The 20,311-nt window shown below is 36.4% G+C and overlaps 1 protein-coding gene across 4 annotated transcripts in view; it reads left to right on the top strand.

The window, feature by feature from the left end:
* The window catches only part of LOC145992268 (sn-1-specific diacylglycerol lipase ABHD11), a 117,828-nt gene that overhangs the window by 13,090 nt on the left and 84,427 nt on the right, over positions 1-20,311 (top strand). For 3 of the 4 annotated variants that reach the window (XM_083128647.1, XM_083128645.1, XM_083128648.1), the window contains exons 3-6: positions 555-728; positions 10,286-10,459; positions 13,892-14,076; positions 19,002-19,317. In XM_083128647.1, the coding sequence (XP_082984773.1) occupies positions 555-728; positions 10,286-10,459; positions 13,892-14,076; positions 19,002-19,158 (690 nt within the window). In that variant the 3' untranslated portion in view covers positions 19,159-19,317. Of the gene's footprint in view, positions 1-554; positions 729-10,285; positions 10,460-13,891; positions 14,077-19,001; positions 19,318-20,311 lie in introns of those variants that run through there. The other variant, XM_083128646.1, reaches the window with a different exon arrangement.

Below are 20,311 nucleotides of genomic sequence, written 5' to 3'. Positions count from 1 at the left end.
ACAATTGAAACAAGCAAGCAAGTCAGCACTTTTCGTGACACATTCACATCTCTTGCGTGTATAATTCCATAATCCCCTGTCCACCCCACATAGGCTGCCTTACGTCCTGTACCTCTCCTCCCAATTCACATGGTGTTTATTTGCTGCATCTTTGGATAATAAAAGTAACAATCCTGACAAATTCTCAGATTATGTATTTTACATGCAAAATGAAACAAAATATGCATTTATGGCAAAATTGCCAAAATATGCAATAATTTCATTTACTTACTCGTTTGACAAAACATATACAAGAACAATTATTAATTGTCTTTTCATTAAAAAGTATGCATTTGTATATAAATTCTGAGTATTATAATCATATACTGTGCACTAAACTTCATAATAAATTATTATTAAATTGCAAGTTTATATTTTACATGAAGTATGATGTAAACAAATGTAGAAACTAGTTGGGAAAATGTCATGACCGAGCATTAAATTGATAGAGGATAGTTTCTGGGGGACATGTATTTTCTGTTTTTTCTTGAAGAGAGAATGAATATCTTCTTCAGGTGATAGCGATTGATGCAAGGAACCATGGAGACAGTCCGCACTCCATGGACCTCTCCTACCACCACATGGCGGAGGACGTTCGGGCCTTGATGGTGGACCTCAGCATTCCCAAAGCAGCTGTGATTGGTCACAGCATGGGAGGAAAGGCATTGATGCTCCTTGCTTTGAAATATGTAAGTGTTTGTAAAGTTTTGTACAAAGTGATGTGTGCATTTCAAGAGTTTGTTCTTTGTGTGTCCCCTGCTTCTAGTTTCACAAAGTGCTGAAGCTTAACCTTTAGTGAACAGGAACTTTACAAACTTGTTATGTTATGGTTACGAAAAAAATCATTGCAGGAGAACTAATTGTCAGAAATGAAATCTTTTTTTTTTCTTTCATAATGACAGGGATTTTAGCGGAGGTGAAATTTATGCAGTGTGCCTCCCAATAATGAAAAAGGAAAAATATAGTATTCAACACCGCCATTGCCACCCCAATAAACCAAAGTGAACAAAAAAAGTAGTATGGAGAAGTGGTACATTCTTACAGCCATGTAACATCACATTGAAAGTACACAGATACTTCTGGGGGGAAAATAATAACATTGATAAAAAAAAAAAGCAGTGTTGCCATCTTACAGAGAAAATCGGGAAAATCGCTTTAGGAATGGCCCTGTGGATGCTGGATGGACGAAATTTGCAGGGAAATGCAACGAAAGACCACTGTCGTTCCACATTTCTGGAAAAAAGATGCAACTAATTTTAATAAATTAATTTTCGGGTAATTTATAAAATTGAATGTCTTCTGCTGGACCCCTAATTGTTGCATGTTGTGAATGAGTTTTTTTGTCATTGTGTGTAAAAGTAAAACACATCATCAAGAAACTGTGGTAGAAGAGTAATGTTTTTTATGTTAAAAATAGTAATAATTAGAGCCCGGAAGTTTGGCAAAATGCCTCTTTTTATCTACTGCATATATTGATAAAATTTTTCCGGATATACGTTTCTTATGTTGTTTTGAATGTTTTGGAAGCCTTTTCATTTTGCCTATTTGGGACCCCACTGCCTAGTTTTAATTATAATGCCTTTTTTTGCCTTTTTCAATGAAATTTGACATTTTTTAAAAAAAAATGTGTATATAAATTATTTTTCTCCCAAAAAACGTTGTTGGCATTTATTTTTCTTCCGTTTATTATGTTAATAATTTTTGCCTTATTTAAGTAATATTGAACTCACGCATGTTTCAACATTGCTGAAGGAGAAAAGTGTGAGAAAAAAGTATTTCATGCTGAGTCAGGATATTGCCTTTCGGTTAACATTTCTTGTGCATGATTGACTGCTGAAGTGGACAGGTTGATTTCGAACACAAAGAAAATATTTTTGAAATCTCCCTCTCGAACCCGAAAATTTCAGGAAGTTGCGATTGAGCTTAGTTTACCTCAGCAACCAGTCTTGGCGAAATAGGGAACCTGGATATCAGCAGCTATATATTATGCTAACAACCTTCAAAAAATCAGTGAGGTGATCGATGCTCTTCCAGAAATTGAAGCGGCTTCAATTCGTGAAGTGAAAAAACTCCTTTGCTATTCAAGTTTACTTTTGCACATTATTGCATTGCCAGAGACAATTACAATTATAGCATCCATGAAAATCTCCGAGGAATCTATGCAGCAGATGATGGAAGTGCCAGGAGAAAAGGGGTCAGCTGTTTCGGAAAAGTGCTAACGGGTAGTGAGTGCAAATGAGGACTTGAAACAATTGAAAACAATTTGTGATATTCTAAAAGGTGAAAATGCTGTTACCAAAATGAGTCCAGCTACATTAGCTTGTTATATGTACACTCCAATAACTTCTGTTGAAGTAGAAAGATCATTTTCTATTATGAAAAACATTCTCTCTGACAGACGACTATCAATGAATGTTGAGAACTTAAAAAACACCTTGTAGTTATGTGCAATCAAGACGGAGAAAATTGAAATGCTCTTCCCAATTTAGATTTTAACATTTTGCCAGAAATTATAGATAAAAGTAAGCGACTTCTAAATGTGCCTTTCTTCGGTTTATTAGTGCCTATTTACCACATTATAAATGCCTTTTTGCCTGCCTATTTTAACTAAAATAAATGCCTGAACTTCCGGGCTCTAGTAATAATAAATATATTGTTTTGTCATTCTATTATATAAATGTATATCAATGAACAAAAAAGGCTGAACTGAATTATTACCTAGTCTTACCATAAATACTGTCACAAAGTTTTAAGTAAATTGACACAAAATGCTGAGAGATATTTTAATATCCTAATAACATTACTGAAATGGATGCATGATAAATCAATATTCAAAATGGCCACCCTTAGCATGCACACATTCCGTAAGACTTTGTGGCCACGCATCAATTGAATTACGCAACACATCGACTGGAAAATCAGCAACTGCCTTCAGAAGAGACCGACCGCTTTAAACTTTCAATATTGGGATGTCTCTTCTTGCAAGCCATCTCCTGAAGCTTGGACCACAATTTGTAGTCCAAAGGGTATAGGTTCGGACTTGCAGAAGGCCTATCTGAAGTGGAAATGAAGTCTGGAATATTTGCTATGAGGGCACGCTCCATTTCTGTGAAAAAGGGGTAAAAACATCAGCCAAAGTGTACCAGCAGACTGTGCTTGAGAGAATCTCAACAACACTCTCTTCCATGAGCAGAACTGGAGCTTCCAGCAGGATTCAGCCCCAGCATATGAGGCCCGAACAACACAGCAGTGGCTGGAGGCAAATGTTCCAGACTTCATTTCCACTTCAGATTGTCCTTCTGCAAGTCCGGACCTATACCCTTTGGACTACAAATTGTGGTCCTAGCTTCAGGAGATGGCTTGCAAGATGAGACATCCCAATATTGAAAGTTTAAAGCGGTCTCTTTTGAAGGCAGTTGCTCATTTTCCAGTTGATGTGTTGCGTAATTCAATTGATGCGTGGCCACAAAGTCTTACGGAATGTGTGCATGCTAAGGGTGGCCATTTTGAATATTGATTTATCATGCATCCATTTCAGTAATGTTATTAGGATATTAAAATATCTCTCAGCATTTTGTGTCAATTTACTTAAAACTTTGTGACAGTATTTATGGTAAGACTAGGTATGTGTAGTTTTCAAAAAATGACATGTTAATTGCTGCCACGTGGAGATGTTTCATCCGGAAGGTCTAATTTGAAGCCAGGCATTCGCTAAAACTAACTAACTAACTCTCTAGCCTTCTTAAACCCGAAGGTTCATGGCTGCAGCAACACAGGCCTTCCATCTGTCCCTATCTTGAGCAAGATCTATATACTCTTTTCCATCCCTACCGATTTCCTTTAGGTCCATCTCAACGTTGTCCCTCCATCTTCGTCTTGGCCTTCCTACAGGTCTCTTACCATCAGGTTTCCCAACAAGAATCCTGTAAACTCCTCTTTCCTCTCCCATTCGTGCCACATGGCCTGCCCACCTAAGTCTTCTTGATTTAATTATTCTAATAATATCTGGACATGAGTACAAATTATGTAGTTCTAAATTATGTAACCTTCTCCACTCACCTGTCTCCTCATCCCTTTTAGGTCCAAAGATTTTCCTAAGGATATTATTTTCAAATACTCTCAATTTATGTTCCTCTTTCAATGTAAGGGACCAAGTTTCACACCCATATAATACTACAGGCAAGATTACTGTTTTGTATATTTTAACTTTTAGTTTCTTAGATATTAAACGAGAAGACAAAAGTTTATGAAGAGAGAAGTAACATGCATTTCCTGAATTAAGCCTACTTTTTATTTCCTCTTTAATATAATTTTCATTTGTTAATATTACTCCTAAGTATTTGAATTTGGAAACTGTTTCAAACGAGTTGTTATCAATAATTAGATTTTGATTATTACCTAACACTTGGTTTCGGCCTGTAAGCATATATTTAGTTTTCTGTTTGTTAACTTCCAAACCTATCTCTTTAGCAGTTTTGAAAAATATTTTAGCATTATTTTTAATTGTATTCACATCATCCCCCAGTAAGTCTACATCATCTGCATATGCTAACAACTGAGTCACACCATTTAATTTTAGTCCTTCGTTAGTTTCTTTTACCTTCCTTACAGCATATTCTAAGGCAAAATTAAAGAGCAATGGAGATAATGCATCTCCTTGTTTTAACCCATCATGAATTATAAATTTGTCAGACATATTAATACCCACACGAATTTTACTTTCTGTTTCACTGGTGCATATTTTTATCATACTAACAAGCTTCTTAGGTATTCCAAACTCTACTAATATATTATATAATTTATCTCTTTTGACCGAATCATATGCTTTTTTGAAATCAATGAATAGCTGATGGACATTTTGATTATATTCCCACTTTTTTTCAAGTGTCTGTCTAATGTGAAACATTTTATCTGTAGTTGATCTGTTACGTTTAAATCCACATTGATAATCACCTATAATTTCATTAGCATATGGGGTTAGTCTTGTTAAAAGAATGTTAGACAATATTTTGTATGTTGTTGAGAGTAGAGAAATTCCACGGTAATTATTGCAGTTCATTTTATCACCTTTTTAAAACACAGGAACAATTATGGATTCTTTCCACTGTTGAGGGATTTCTTCTTTATTCCATATTAAACAAATTAATTTATGAATTTGACATATTAATGAATTTCCACCATATTTAATTAACTCAGCTGGTATTAAATCAATGCCAGGTGCTTTGTTATTCTTAAGCCTTTTAATAGCATCTTTAACTTCAGTCAAGTTAGGTTCTGGAACTAAAGGTTCTGCTGTGTGGACTTCATTTACTTCTGATTTATCTCCTACATGGACATTTAAAAGGTCATTAAAGTAGTTCTTCCATCTATTTAGAATATCGCTTGAGTTAGCTAGAAAATCACCGTCTTTATCTTTTATCAAGTTTACTTTAGGTTGCCACCCCTTTCTAAACTCATTTACACCTTTATATAAATCTCTGATGATATTTTTATTTTTGCTGTTTGTTTCAATTTCGTTAATTTTGCTTTTCAAGTAATCTCTTTTTTTACTTCTAAACGTGCAGTTAACTTCTCGCTTTATTCTATTATAATTGCTTAGATTTGTATCATCCAAGTTATTTAACCACCTAAGTCTAGCCTGATTTCTTATTTCTATTAGATTATGACATTCATTATCAAACCATGGCTTACTTTTTCTTGGTTTATGGTATCCTATACTTTCTTTAGCTGCTGATTCTATTGCATTACGCATGTGCTCCCAGTTCTTATTTACGTCTGTTTCATTTATATTTTCATCATCATTTAAATCCTGCAAAACATCAAATCTATTTGACAGTTTAATTTGGTAATCTTTCTTAATTCTTTCATCAGTAAACTTTCCTGTATCAAATTTTAGAACTTTTAGATTTTGTTGCTTATGATTTATCACTGAGAGTCTTTCTCTTAATTTAGCAATTACTAAATAATGGTCACTGGCACAGTCAGCACCTCTATGTGTACGAACATCAATTATACTAGTATGCCTTCTCTTATCAATGAGAATATGATCTATCTGATTATGAGTTTTACCATCTGGAGAAGACCAGGTATATTTATGGATATCTTTATGTTTAAAAGTGGTACTTTTCACAATTAAATTCTTTGAGGTTGCAAAAGTAATCAATCTTATACCATTATCATTACTTAATTCATGAAGACTTTCTTTACCAATCGTGGGTTTAAATGTATCTTCTTTGCCAATCTGTGCATTACAGTCACCTAACAGAATTTTCATATCATACTGAGAAAATTTATCAAAGACCTGTTCTAACTCTGTATAAAAATCATCTTTAGTATTATCATCTTTATCTTCCGTTGGTGCATGTATGTTTATTAAAATAATTTTACACCACCTACCCTGTAAAACTGCATATGATATCCTATCATTAATAAATTCTACTGTTTTAAGAGCCGAGATAATTCTATTATTTATGAAAAATCCTGTTCCAAAATTATGATTTTCAAATTTTAAAGATTTCTTTGCTTTCTTACGTTGAAAGGTTAAAAATTACCTTTATCTTTTGCAATATTTGTATTTGTTCATTATCAAACAGAAGTTTGTTTTAAGTCCACTTTGTCCACAGATAGGCTAATCAGGATTGGACCTGCAGTTTGAAGTGGGTGTGAACCGCTGTATGCCTCCACCAGGCATCAAACTTAGAGGCAACAACTTTACCACTATGCCACCAAGGAGGTTCCTTTATCAAAAGACATTCTAAAAGCTATTCTTGTTGGCGGTAAGCATTGCCCATCAACCTCACTGTGATGCAAGTGAATTGTAATAAAACAAGAAGCAAAACTGATTTTTAACAGCAACATTTTCAAGCTTTACACATACAGCCTTCATAATAATGTTGATATATTGTGTCAGAACATCAGGTTTACTTGTTTTAATGGTAAGTTTGTTGTATGAGGTGCATACCAAAAGTCCATAGTGTTTTGTCAATTCTTCCAAAGTGGTTAAGTTCGGAGTTACATATTCTGTCACGTTTTCATCGTAATCCTCATCTAAATCTACATGCCATTGCTGTCTTTTTTCCCAGATATCAAAAACGTTTGAGAAATCCTTTTCAGAGATGTGTTGTAGACACTAGGAAATGTAAAAGTCTGCTCTACAATGAATCCTTCAGGTATGCAAACAGCCAGAATTCGCTGGGGCCAAGATCATATGAGCAGGGTGGGTGGGGAGCACTTTGATGTTCTTACCCTGTAAAAAGTTATCCCAAATTCAGATGCGTGAAGCAGTGCATTATCCCAGTGGAGGAGAAAACCTGACTAAGAGAAGTTTGGCCAATGTTGCTGCACTGCAGGAAGCATCACTTTTGCAGTCAGAATTCGTCCCCTTTTGTTACAGAATATAACATAAAGAAGTTTCGCATTTGAAGATACTTGCTGAAATGTCTGGGTTGGAGGGAAAAAGCAGTACTTTCACTTTTTGGACTGTCTCTTTGTTTCTGGTTTGAAGGAGGGAATAGTGGTTTCATCCATTGTGAACACAGACTCAACATTTGCCCATTGGTAGCATAGTTCCTTGGAAATTGTCCTGCAGGAGACCTTCTTCTCTTAATCCAGGGACCCAATGTGAACCAAGCTTGGACCACTTCAAGTATTCTCTCAAAATTATTTCAACAGTGCCACGAGAGAATTCTCTAAGGTTATAGATGCCCTCTGCCATCCAAGACCAGGGCCTCAACACAAGTCGTGAGCCTCCTCGATAGTGTGGTAGTTTCCTGGCGTGTCTACCAGTCAATTAAAAGTCAAGAAATTATGCTTGTGGTCAAGAATTTTCACTATTTTTTACACTATAGTGAGTTTACATTGTTATGTACCTGTACTGGGATTTGATATTGAGTTGTGGTTAAGATTTTTCACTCTGTTTCTTAAGAATTACATTCTTGCATGCATGAAAGTTTGTCGAAATATTTAAGTAATGTGATCATTCCCCATCCAGGATGATGTCTGAAGCATTAATTATTACATGCATTAATTAAAGTAAGTCTAAATCTCTTGTCAAAGTACAGCTTCAGTTTTCATCGTAACCGGCCTTGGGGTAGGGGTTTCTCAGTGAATAAAAACATATATTTTCTTAATTTCCAACTATACCTAAATACGGTGTGATGAAATAAATGTTAACAAATAGGAATAAAGGTGAAAAATTTTGGATTTCCTATTTTGGTAGACACCCTGTAATGTCGAGTGATCCCAGTTTCAATACGTAGTGGAGGAACGCAGCAGTTTGTCCCACTTAAAAATGTTGGTGCAGTCTCAATCAATCTGTGTGATAATTTCTGCTGTTGTGGTGCAAATCTTCAGTTAATTGTCCCCCCCCCAGTAAATACACGAACCTTTTCCTGAACAGTGCAGTCGGCAAGGGTATCCTTCAACTGATGATGAATGTCGATGGCTAGGGATGTGAAGTTTTCGTTTTATTTTCCCCTAAATTTCGATGTTATTTTTTACTCAATTCGGTGGTATTTTTCATGGTTTAGGGCAAAATTTGGTGTTATTATTTTCAAATCTGTGTTATTTCTACATGCATATTTACTGTTCCTTTTATGCTTAAGATTATCACATTGTTTTAGTTCTGGAGAAATGAGAGAAATTTTAGATTTAATGACAAAAGATATGGCTTACCTTCGCCAGAAATGACCAACTTTATTCCATTTTGAAAACTATTTCATCTTATCAGCCACTAAATATGAAATGTTTATTGAATGACAACATCCAAATCTTTGAACACAATCATACACATCACATTTCCCTAACAATGCCAAAAATCCCTTTGCAACCTCCAAATACCATTTTGTGTACTCACATACATGCCCCCCCCAATCCCCCCCCCTTTCGAAATATAACAGGTGCTTCTCCCGGAAAATTTTCTGTGCCTACGTAACTAAGATCCCCCCAGCGAATTCTGTTTCAAGATGTGGTTAAACACTGTCAGTCATATCTGCACCAAACTGCAATAGATGAAGCGTGAAAATCTCTTTTGAATCCAACTATCACCAGCGCTACACTATAAATGACAGATCTAATAGCACTTGAGGTGGTTCTTTTTGAATAGAAGAAGTGTTATCCTCAGTTTATATTGCATATGTACTGCATTTTTCACGTTAAAGTGCAAAATTCGGGGTTATTCTGAAAAATTGCATAATTTGCATTATTTCGGGATTCAGAAACACAGAAAACTTTCTTCCTTAACCTACCCAAATACATTTTAAACCCTTTATTTTGCTTTCTTCAACTTTTAGATGTTATCGTTAAAACGAAAACGTCATGTCCCTATTGATGGCTTTTACACCACGTGCAGACCAAAACTTGATCACGGCATGTTGGTCCATCATTTCAGAGATGAACCCAGAAAAAGTGGTTACATTTGGAAGCTTGCAATTTTCCACAATCATACCTTAAAGTCTGAAGTTAATTTGCACACAAGTCGCAGTATTTTTTGACTGAGATCAAACCAGTATGGACTTTTGGTGTACACCTCATATAATAGGGTCCTAGATTATTTAGTGTCATCTTTGTATTTTGAGTTGAGAACAATTTTTGTACTAGCATTATGTGTTTTAAAACTTTTCTACTGAAAGCATAAGTTTAGTAAGAAGATCCATTCACATGTTACAATTTTGTAAAAAAGTTGCAAGAACTCTTCAATATTTGTTTGACTCTGTAAGCAACTTTAAATCAGAAATGTTGTCAAAACGATTTCTCCTACTTTTCCAGGACACCTTTTTTTTCCATTTCTTGCTTCTAGAGAGGCTTTTAATTCTTGGAACTACCTTTAGAATAAAGAGCACTGTTTTTTGGTAGTCATCTTTAATTTTTGGTAGCGCCATCACCTTGTAATCAAGGGGTCCCAGGTTCGATACCCTGTGGAGGCACATAGTGGCTCGAATCCCACTTTAAACTGTAGGTCCAGTTCCGATTAGCTTTACTGTGCATAAAGTGGACTTAAAACACAAAATCAATCAATCATCTTCATTTTTCTTAGAAGGTTTTGAATGTTTCCTATGTTAATCTTCACTCTGTGAATTCCCCCCCCCCCCATCTTTGCATGTCCACTCATTCAGAATATAAATTTTTATTCTAAGGTTCTATGGTTCTTATTTCTTCCAAGAAATGAAATTTCAAAATGTGTTCTTATGTGACAATTTCTAAAAATAGTTTATTATTTTTGGCATCTTTTTTTTAATGTGTTTTTTAGCCTTCGCTGGTTGAAAAGCTTATTGTAGTGGACATATCTCCTGTAGGGTCTAGTCCTGGCATGGAGGAGATCAGCAGGATTTTGGAAGCCATGAGGCGAGTGAGGATCGAGACCAACTTGCCCCTCTCCTCTGCTCGGAAGATAGCAGATAGTCAACTGCTGTCGGATATCCCTGTAAGTATTCCAGTTCTAAAGCAAATGCTACAATTTAATTCGAATAGCAGCTAATTAAAATTTGTTGAATTTTAGAAATTCATTCTTACATCTTCAAAGTTTTCTCAAACTCCATTCTTTAAGTAGTAATAACAATCCTTTAAATGCAGATAGTTGAACATTAGATTTAGTCATTTAGTCAAAGTGAACAAACAATGTTATCCAGCATTTTCATCACATGTATTTTATCTACAACCGCATAGAATAAAATATGAGTCGAAATAAAAAGGTATAATTTCAGAAAAGCAAATTTTGTAGAAAACCTTTTGAGAATTTGAAGCAACAAACTGGAATTAATTTAAAAATTATAAGGATGTAAATGGTGTAGTTTATTCCTTTAAGTTTTACATTAGCAATACGAAGAACAATAAATGTTCCTCCCTTCATATATATATATATATTAGGTTAGGTTAGTGGCGTGCCCAGGATTTTCGAAAGGAGGGGGTTAGGTATACATTTTTTAGTAGTCACTCCTCATTTTGCCATCTTTTCCTGCATTCGATGTTCTTTTTTTTTTTTAAGAATGCTGGGCCAAAAGAATACTGCCCCTTGGGCACGCCACTGGGATGGATCCATACAAGCAATACTCTGTTTAAAAAATAATGTCACATCAGTACAGTGGTAGAAATGCAGAAATTGTACTTATTTTGTATAGTCTGTAATTAATGCATATGGGTGATAATGGGACATGGCTGTGAAATATGAGCAATTGCATTTTGTCTGGTGTGAGTTTCCTATTCCATCTGCCCTTCTGGCGGATTTTCTTCCCTGTTTTCGGGGTGTAAGGGATGCTCCTTCCACATAGTGCACCCAATAGTCAAGCTCACTTCCATGTAGTACACCCTGGACTGCAGACTAACGAGGCTCTGGCGACTGGCCCCATGACCAGTATAATTCTGTGTCATCCTGTGTTTTGTCCTTATTTGTGCTGACCGCCCTTTTTAGCCTCAGCTTTTAACCAAGGTAAGGAAATTTTAGTTTTCAGACTCGTTTTTATTTTTGTTATGATAAGGGGCTGGACTCCGTATAGTGTGATGGGTGAAAATAGCTTCAGTGCTGACGCACCCAAAAGATTTCAATTCACAATTCTTCCCTGTTTATATTATACATCAAATGCAGATTTGCATTCTTCATGTAAGTGTTACAATTTTCCGGAAAGTTATTGGTAAAAATTAAATGGTCAAGAATCATTGTTTAAGTTCCTTTCTAATTCAAAAAGTGTTTTCTTGTATTACCCATTCTAAGATCGTGGCTGCCATATTTTATGTTAAACATATGAACATTAATTTCAATACAGTCAACTGCTTCCACATTCAGGAAGCTCCAGACCCAGGTGCTATTGGCACTGATGATTATAATGTTACATTTTTCCATTGCTTTTCTACCTCTTTATTATTAATATACGTATTCTCAAAAATATTTAAAAATACAAAACTTCTTGTACTTACGTTTAGGTGAGTATCTATTTTTTCTGAACGATGTTTCGGGAAACTACTGTTCCCTTCCTCTGGTTCTTTTTTTAAGCTATCTGAAATACTCCATAGCCACGTCAAATCTCTTCAAAAGCCAAGAAAAAGGATGCAGTATGACTTTGGTGAAGGAAGAATTTGGAAAATTTGCTAAAACTATTAAAACTCCCATCCCCCATGACTGTTTAAAACCTCAACAATAAAAAACTTTCTCAGTCTAAAATTTTAAAAAAAAGGTAAAGTGCTCCCCTGTGCATAGCACTACGCCATGAAGGTGTATAGGGGGTGTGGGAGTAACGCCCCACACTTTCTTGATCCGGTCGTGAGTGGGGGTGATGTGATCAGCATCACACCCCTGACTGCCTTTACCCCCCAGGGTTTCCCCCAGGTACCCATGTTATTCGATGCTGGGTGGGTGCCGGGGCCGCTTCCATTGTTAGAAAAGTTCCCGGATTTGAACCGGCCAGGAATCGAACCCGGGACCTTTAGCATGGTAGTCAGACGCATTACCGACTGAGCCACCGCGGCCACCTCTTAGTCTAAAATAACCATTTAAAATTAAAAAGATAAAAAAGGCTCACGCCATTTCACTTCCCCGTATTGACTTCAGGATGGCTCCTCCTGAATAGTTTTATCAAATTTTCCAAAGGAAGGGAACAGTAGTTTCCCGAAACGTCGTTCGGAAAAAATAGATACTGACCTAAACATAAGTACAAGAAGTTTTGTATTTTTAAATATTTTTGAGAATACTGAGAATACGTATTAATCTGAAAAAGTGAGTAATTTGCACAACCATAAGTTATGAATTTTCTACCTCTCTTTATCTAATTGTGATGATGAAGGAACACTGCCAGGATGGGATTCGATCCTAGAACTTGGGTGACGAGATCATGAGTTAGCTAGGCCACTGAGGCAGAGTAGGATTCAGGAATGTTGATTAGAGGAGGAGCCAGGGAGAAAGTGGCAATGAAGTTCTTTTCCACTTCATTGCTAAGAGCTTGCAAAAAGCACACATTGAATATTATTAGATTCCTCTTTGAGTGGATAATATAGAATTATAGTTTAAATTTCGTGAAGTGTTTAACAACAATGTAGAATGAAACCCTGAATTTATGTTTCTGCTTTTTACATTCATCCTTCATGGCCTCAATGTAGCAAAATGTTATAAAATTTTCCCGGTTTTACATTTTTCTGCATTTCAAGGGCACGAGGGACAGTTTTCACACCCGAAACTGCTCCTCCCCCTCCCCCCACTGCTGGTGGTTGCAGGAGGGGGAGAAAACTTAGTATTACACGTATGGGAGTATTGTTTTACTTGTTCTCTTGGTAATATCCAACTTCCGATGGTGTAGAAAAACACATCACTGTTGGGAAAAGTCGAAACTTCCATTCGATTAACCACAACTTCAAGTTGAAGTTGTTTGTCCATAAGGAATTAATGGGTCTATAAATAAATTCATCATATTTTTTACAGATCGTATCTAGCTTAATAATCAACTTTAAAAACCACTTCCACTTGCAACTGGAAAGATTGCTTTATTTTACTTCTCTTCTTGTGCCACTTTTGGCTAATTTATGAAGATTGAGATGAGTGATGATGTGATGAAATTGATGAATGGACACTTACAAACATCCATGCCCAGGTTGGGATTCGAACCCTGGACCCCTGGCATCGTAGCACGATGTGCTAACCACTCTGCCATGGGGGCCGGCACAACAACCGGAGAGAAATTCACTCTCTTGTCCTATGTTGTTTCTTTTTTTTTTTTTATGTAGCAATGTCAATGTTGAAATAAATGCATAGCTTTTGCGAAACTGTCACTCTTCGCCTTAAAGTTGTTAACCTTGGTCCCCTGAAAAGCACTGTACTAACTTGTGTGTGTGTGTTCCTATTGTGAATAGAAAGGTATTTTCCTTTGTTCAGGATGCTTTCGTGAGGCAATTTATTCTGAAGAACCTTATCGAAGTGGATGGTGAATTTAGATGGAGGCTTAACTTGGATGCTCTTTCAAGATTCCATCGCTCGGAATTAGCAGAGTTTCCTCAAGTTTCCGTCACATTTAAAGGGCCAACCCTGTTTGTTGGAGGAAGAGAGTCCAACTACCTCAAGTAAGTAAAATTCTCATCTAGAATTTTGGAAATTAAAGTGGCATGCAACAGTGTTGCATACATTCTCCTGCTTTTTTTCTCTTTCTATGCCTTTTTGGTTCACATGAATGCCATGCAGAACTTGTAGCAAATTTTCTTTGATCTCCTCTATCATTATTTTGTATTTCAATTTTGGGAGGAAAAAATATTCGTAACGAAGACAGTACTTAGGTGCAAGCAGCATCTTGTGATTTGGAGGAAACAAGGCTGGGGAGCAGCAGATAACCATCAGTCTTGTTGCTTAAGTGTTTGATTAATATTGTGGGGCATGCATTGTACTGCTTCTTCGCAAACTGCGGTCAGTTAGGCAGAGGCTTTCACAAATCTCACCATGCACTTTCTGAGCATGATGTGCAAGGTCTTTACATTTGGTGTTGTGTAATTTGAAACATTGGTACAGTGCAAGACTAAAACTATCTTCTCTGAAAGCAACTTTGTACGTCTGCAATGTCTTGCTAAAATTTTCCTGCACGTTCAAGATCCTTGTTTTTTTAACTCTTAAAAAATTGTCAGATGACTGGAAGGTATCTGATTCCTTCGTACTCCATGCAGAAATGGCACGTGTGGGCCAAGTTAACTTGTTACTCGTGCGCATACATATGAATGTATGAATACAAGTATTGCAATTTTGTGAAAAGCAGGTTTCATTTTTATTGGTTAAGAATTTTAAAGTGCAGACTTTTCAAATGCAAGTGAATGTTCTTAAGAATTCATAAAATGGGAGTTGAAGTTTGTTTAATTTTGGATTGGATGGAGTACAGTATTGGCATTCCACCTTAATTCAGGTGCAGTTAGATTGATTGATTGATTGAGTTGGAGTTTTAAGTCCACTTTATGCACCGTAAGGCTAATAAGGACTAGACCTACAGTTTAAAGTGGGATCTGAACCACTGTGTGCCTCCACTGGGTATCGAACCCGTGACACCTTGATTAGAAGGCAACAAACGCTACTACTGCACCATCGGGGAGGCTGGTGCAGTTAGAAGGGGAAGGGGTAATTTACTCAATAAATCTCTTTGGGGGGGGGGAGCATCTGCAGCTCCACATTGCTCCGTAGTTATTAGAATATTCCAAAATGTACCTCTGCTCTATAACTACAATCGTGCTAAGTATAGTTGAAAATCATTCCATAGTTTAACATTAAAAAATATTAAAATGTATTGCATAATAGCAAAATAAGTGTTACCAAATATTCTTGAGTAGGAGCAATGGCTGCATAACCTGGTTACTTGAATTTATGCACTAGAAAAGACTACTCTTTCAGGATTTTTTTTATTTAATAAAAATAATAAATTAAAACCTAAAAATTCCACAAAACATCAATTTTTTAAAATTTCTGTCCACCCCTGTGTAACCCCTATTTAGAGCACAGCCTATGAATGGTTTGCAACAGTAAACATATATATCTGCACACAAGTACCTTCAATATGGTTTCCCTGATAGCATAGTGGTAACGTCGTAGCCTTATAATGGAGGATTTGGTTTGATACCTGGTGGAGGCACATTGCACAGTGGTTCAGATCCCCCTGTAAACTGTACGTCCAGTCCCAATTAGCCTTTCTGTGCATAAAGTGGACTTAAACAACAACTCAAACAGTGCCTACAATAAAACAATGTTTACCTAGCATACTGCTGGCTGGGCATCATCTATCGTGCTTTATTATTATTAATTAATTATGCAGGGTAATACAATTATTTTTTTTATGAACTTCACATAGTATTGCATTTTAGAATTTTTATTCAACTCTACAATGTATAGAGGTGAATAAAATTACTATTAGTACAGTTATTGAATGTTTAAGAAGTTTATTGAAAAACAGAAAATTCTTGTTTATTATGGCTAATACGATGGAACCTCGTTTTCACATTTTTCTTAGGGCCAAGCTAAGAAACTTAAAATGCAGGATAATGTAACATCGAGAAAAATGTTATAACATGCTGCTATGTTGGCACCAATTGGGCTTCCACTGTATTTGTTTAATCAGTTTAAATAAATAACAGTTTGGTAACAAGAAGTAAGAACAATATAGCAAGCAAATTTTACAGGTAGATTTTTTTATCTAGTAAGAATAAATCCACAAAATATTCAACAAGTATCCTGTTTCTTCTTTTTCATGTTTACTAAACCTTCCATGCACCTTGGAAAGTTAATTGTTGTAAGTTATTTTGTTATACTTACAGTTTCTTGGCTCAAAAAATAAGCCATTTATTCCACGTTGAACTTGTTTCATGCATGAACTGCAAACTGCCTGTTCTATTTTCTTCATTGATGATGTAAATTTAAAATTAATTATTAGTGTTAAATAAATAAAAAACAAAATTCATCATGCAAAACATTTAGCTCCCAATGAATTTTATTATGCTTTATTAGCACAATATATCTCTTTTGGGCACCCCAAAATTTGAGGGCAAAGTAATATTTTGTGAAAGGTTGGGTTGCTTTAGGTGTGCATGGGCAGAACTTATTTTAAAAATTGGGAATGGAGACATTTAAGATTTCCCTATGATTTGGGAAAATGTTGAATGTGACAGTGCTCGGGATTTAGCTGAAACATTATGGAGTCTTCCAGGTTTACACCTGCTTGATAAGCAATAAGGGAAATAAATCTGAAATATATCAATAACAATGTCAGCAATAGACAATATGCTGTTTATTGTGGATTGGCGAACTAAAATGTTCAAGTATTATGCTCCCATTTTTTTTAATCCAACTCACCTGAAATATTATCTCAAAACATTAGACGTTCCATCAAGGCCACCCCACAGGATTTTCTCTTGGGGGAGGAAGGAGGGGAAGGGAGTGATGCTGTCTTTCAATTAAGAAAATTCTCATAAAACATCCCCCACTAGGATAATTTGCATAGGCATCCTCCCACCCACTGAAATTTATCCTTGCTGATCCATGCAAGCATCCCCTCACCTTTCCCCAAACTGTTTTTTGCACATATCTTGGTATTGGGGGAGGGGGGGAGGCAAATGGGTACCCTTGCAGTCTACGTACATTCACGAACACTTGTGGGTTGTAACAATCCCATTGACTTTCAGAAGTGTCCGTGGGAATTATCAAACTTTTCTGAATAGGATCCAAGGCAGCCCTTTCTCACCACACTCCTCCCACACATTTATCATTTCCGAAAACGATTTGTCCATTCTTTCAGGTCAGAAGTTGATTCAATACATGACAGAAAATGAGAGAAGAAAATTTCCTTACAGTTACTGAAAAAAGTGACTTCAAATAACTGCTCTTGTCATGCCTCCTCTTTCCTTACGTTCGTACAGTGAAACCTTCATTATTCATTTTTCAAAGACATTTTTACATTTCTCAAAAAATGCAAGCCTGGAAAAAAAATTCTAACGTATTTGTCACATTGGAAATGGGAAGATGAAGTGTATTATGTGCATAAAATATAAAATCTGAGAATGTAAACCTGAGTTTCCAGTCCGACTTCTATGGCAGAGTGGTTACAACACCAGGGTTCCAAGTGCAGAGTAAAATGAACCAAATGAGGTTCCACTCAGTGTGTGTGGAGCAGCAAATTCCATGTTTGTCACTCCCAAGTAGTTTGTCATGTGTAGCACATTCACCTGAAGTAGGAACCAAGAAACACAGTGTTTCGTTACATGCAGTTTGTAGGAAAATATAATGAATCATTGTTTAAAGTGGTAAACAGTATTTCAGAATATTTATTTAAAATTATTATGAATAGACACTTCTGCTTTATTGGCAAAAATATAGAAATATCTGATATACACATTTCTAATGGATATTGCTGATACGAAGCAAATCGCCTCCGTAAGCAAGGTAATCCAATGTATTATCCTAGCATGTTTGTGTCATGTGCCGTAAACCCATCTCATCTATATACTGTGCTCCTTATTTTCAAGTATATTTGCCATTTTCAATGTTCTTCACAATGACTGGTGGCAAAGGCAGGCCCAACAAATGTTAATTTTGCCTTACATAAGAAGTTTTGCAACGGTCCATTTTGTTTTAGATTAATTTTTTCAAGAATATTTTATGCTCAGATAGGTTCACTAGGATTGGATTTGAAATTTAAACTGGGATCCACACCACTTTGTAACGTGCCTCCACTGCAAGTGAAAGCCTTATTTGCAGGCTCACAGCATGGCCTATTGTGATAGTAGTTTAAGGTACATCAGTTAAATTTTCAACAGTTTATCAGCACATTTTCCAAAATTCAATGACATATACAGTCAGATGTGTATTATGAAAATTTTCTGCAACTTTATGAATATGGTGACTGCAAATGGTGTGAGGAATTGTTTGTTTATCAGCATGTCAGCTATATTTAGAGCCTGAACATTGTACTTTAAATAAATAAGATATAAATTTAATACATTTGTGTTTTCCAAATTCTAAATATCTCCATGTTAAAGCAGCCTGTAGCGTTTCTGTAACATAAAAGGTAGAGCTCCTGATTTTGGTATGTATGGTATCAATATTTATTTCTCTTGTTCTCTCAGCTATTTCATTAATTCATCATAGATTCTCATTACTGACATTACCTAGGAAGGTAGACAGATGACTTGATGTAACCAAAATACCTTGTGCTTTGTTATTTAACTTAGCTTTTCTATACCTTTATATTAATTGTTACTGTGAGATCATGATTAGATGATGTGGAAACTGCAGTGAAACACTAAATTCCTAGCAGGGACATGAATCTATAACCTTCACAGGTGAGTAAAGCAGCCGGCATATTCAGTCACCAAGGAACACTCTGAATTATTACTAATATGTAGAAATTAAGAAGTAAAGCAAGCAGTCAAATTTGAGGTGAATGGATGTCTCAAGCAAGTTGAGACTTTCCGCTGGTACATGCTGTGAGGAGAGTTCCTACTTGTTTTGTTTATTTGTTTTCAAGGGAAGTTCAGCACGACGACATCCGTCAGCTGTTTCCTCACAGTGAGTTTCTGTACATCCCAGGCACTGGCCACTACCTCCATTCAGAGAAGCCCTCCGAGTTCCTTGACATTGCCTGCAAGTTCCTGGATGGAGGGGGAGGTGGAACATTGCTCTAACATAGGTAGCTTGGAATATTTCTTCACAAATTCAAGATTATGTGAATTGTAGTAGACAAGGTGATTCATTTGTGGTGGGGTTTCCATTTTTTATTTATTTATTTATTTCCGAACCTCATACGTGTAGATATTTCAGGGTATTAAAAGTTTTAATGTAAATGTGATGCGTTATTTCATTTTAATGTCTGGAAATATGTATATACATATTGGATTGGATTGAGTAGGTGTTTTAAGTCCACTTTATGCACAGTAAGGCTAATCGGTACTGGACCTACAGTTTAAGTGGGATCTGAACCACTATGTGCCTCCACCGGGTATTGAACCCAGGACCCCTTGATTACAATGCAAGGATGCTACCACTGCACCATCGGGGAGGCCACATATATACAAAGGCTGTCGCAGAGAAGATGAGACTAATTCCTGTATAGGAAAACAGCGACCTCCATTGGCTAGCAAATGTACGAGGGTGAAAATATGGTTCATTAGCTGCCGATTGAGACCAAAATGATCGCAATAGGTCAAAAAGTCGTGAATGCGTAGCAGTTAAAAGACAAGCATGTACATGGACCCCTCCAAGAATCATTAAAATGAAACAAAAATATTACAAACCACAAAATTTTTATTCAGAATCAGCCATATCGAGTAGACGTACATATTTTTCAAAATAGGCACCATTGACAGCTAAGCAAGCGTCCATACGCTCCTGCCACTTTGTGAATGTCTTTGAAAATTCGTCGTCAGGTAGTGAACTGAAGAAAACTTGCGCTGCGGTGATCACTTCTTTGTTCGTCATGAAATGACGACCACGTAAAGCGGCCTTTAAAAGTGGAAATAGCCAAAAGTCGCAGGGTGCAAGATCCGGGCTGTATGCTGGATGTGGGAAAATGTCTATTTTTCTCTTCGTCTCGTAATCCTGAAAAGCCCACGCGGTATGCGGGCGTGCGTTATCGTGGTTGCAATATGAAGGAGTTCTTCAAATGCAGCCTCTTTTTTGCTGTGTGCTGGCACAGAGTCTCAATGACTCTTGGGTAATACTCTGCATTCACCGTTTGCCAGGGAGGGACAATGTGTTGGTACACTATGCTTCTTTGATCCCAAAATGCGACATCACCTTACCTGCGCTCTTCTGTTGCCGCACTTTCTTCTTGCGAGG

Source organism: Lepisma saccharinum, chromosome 9 (genome assembly GCF_977018435.1).
Source record: "Lepisma saccharinum chromosome 9, izLepSacc3.1, whole genome shotgun sequence".
NCBI lineage: Eukaryota > Metazoa > Arthropoda > Insecta > Zygentoma > Lepismatidae > Lepisma > Lepisma saccharinum.
The sequence above is the reverse complement of the archived record's forward strand: the minus strand, read 5'-3'. Positions and strand labels throughout refer to the sequence as shown.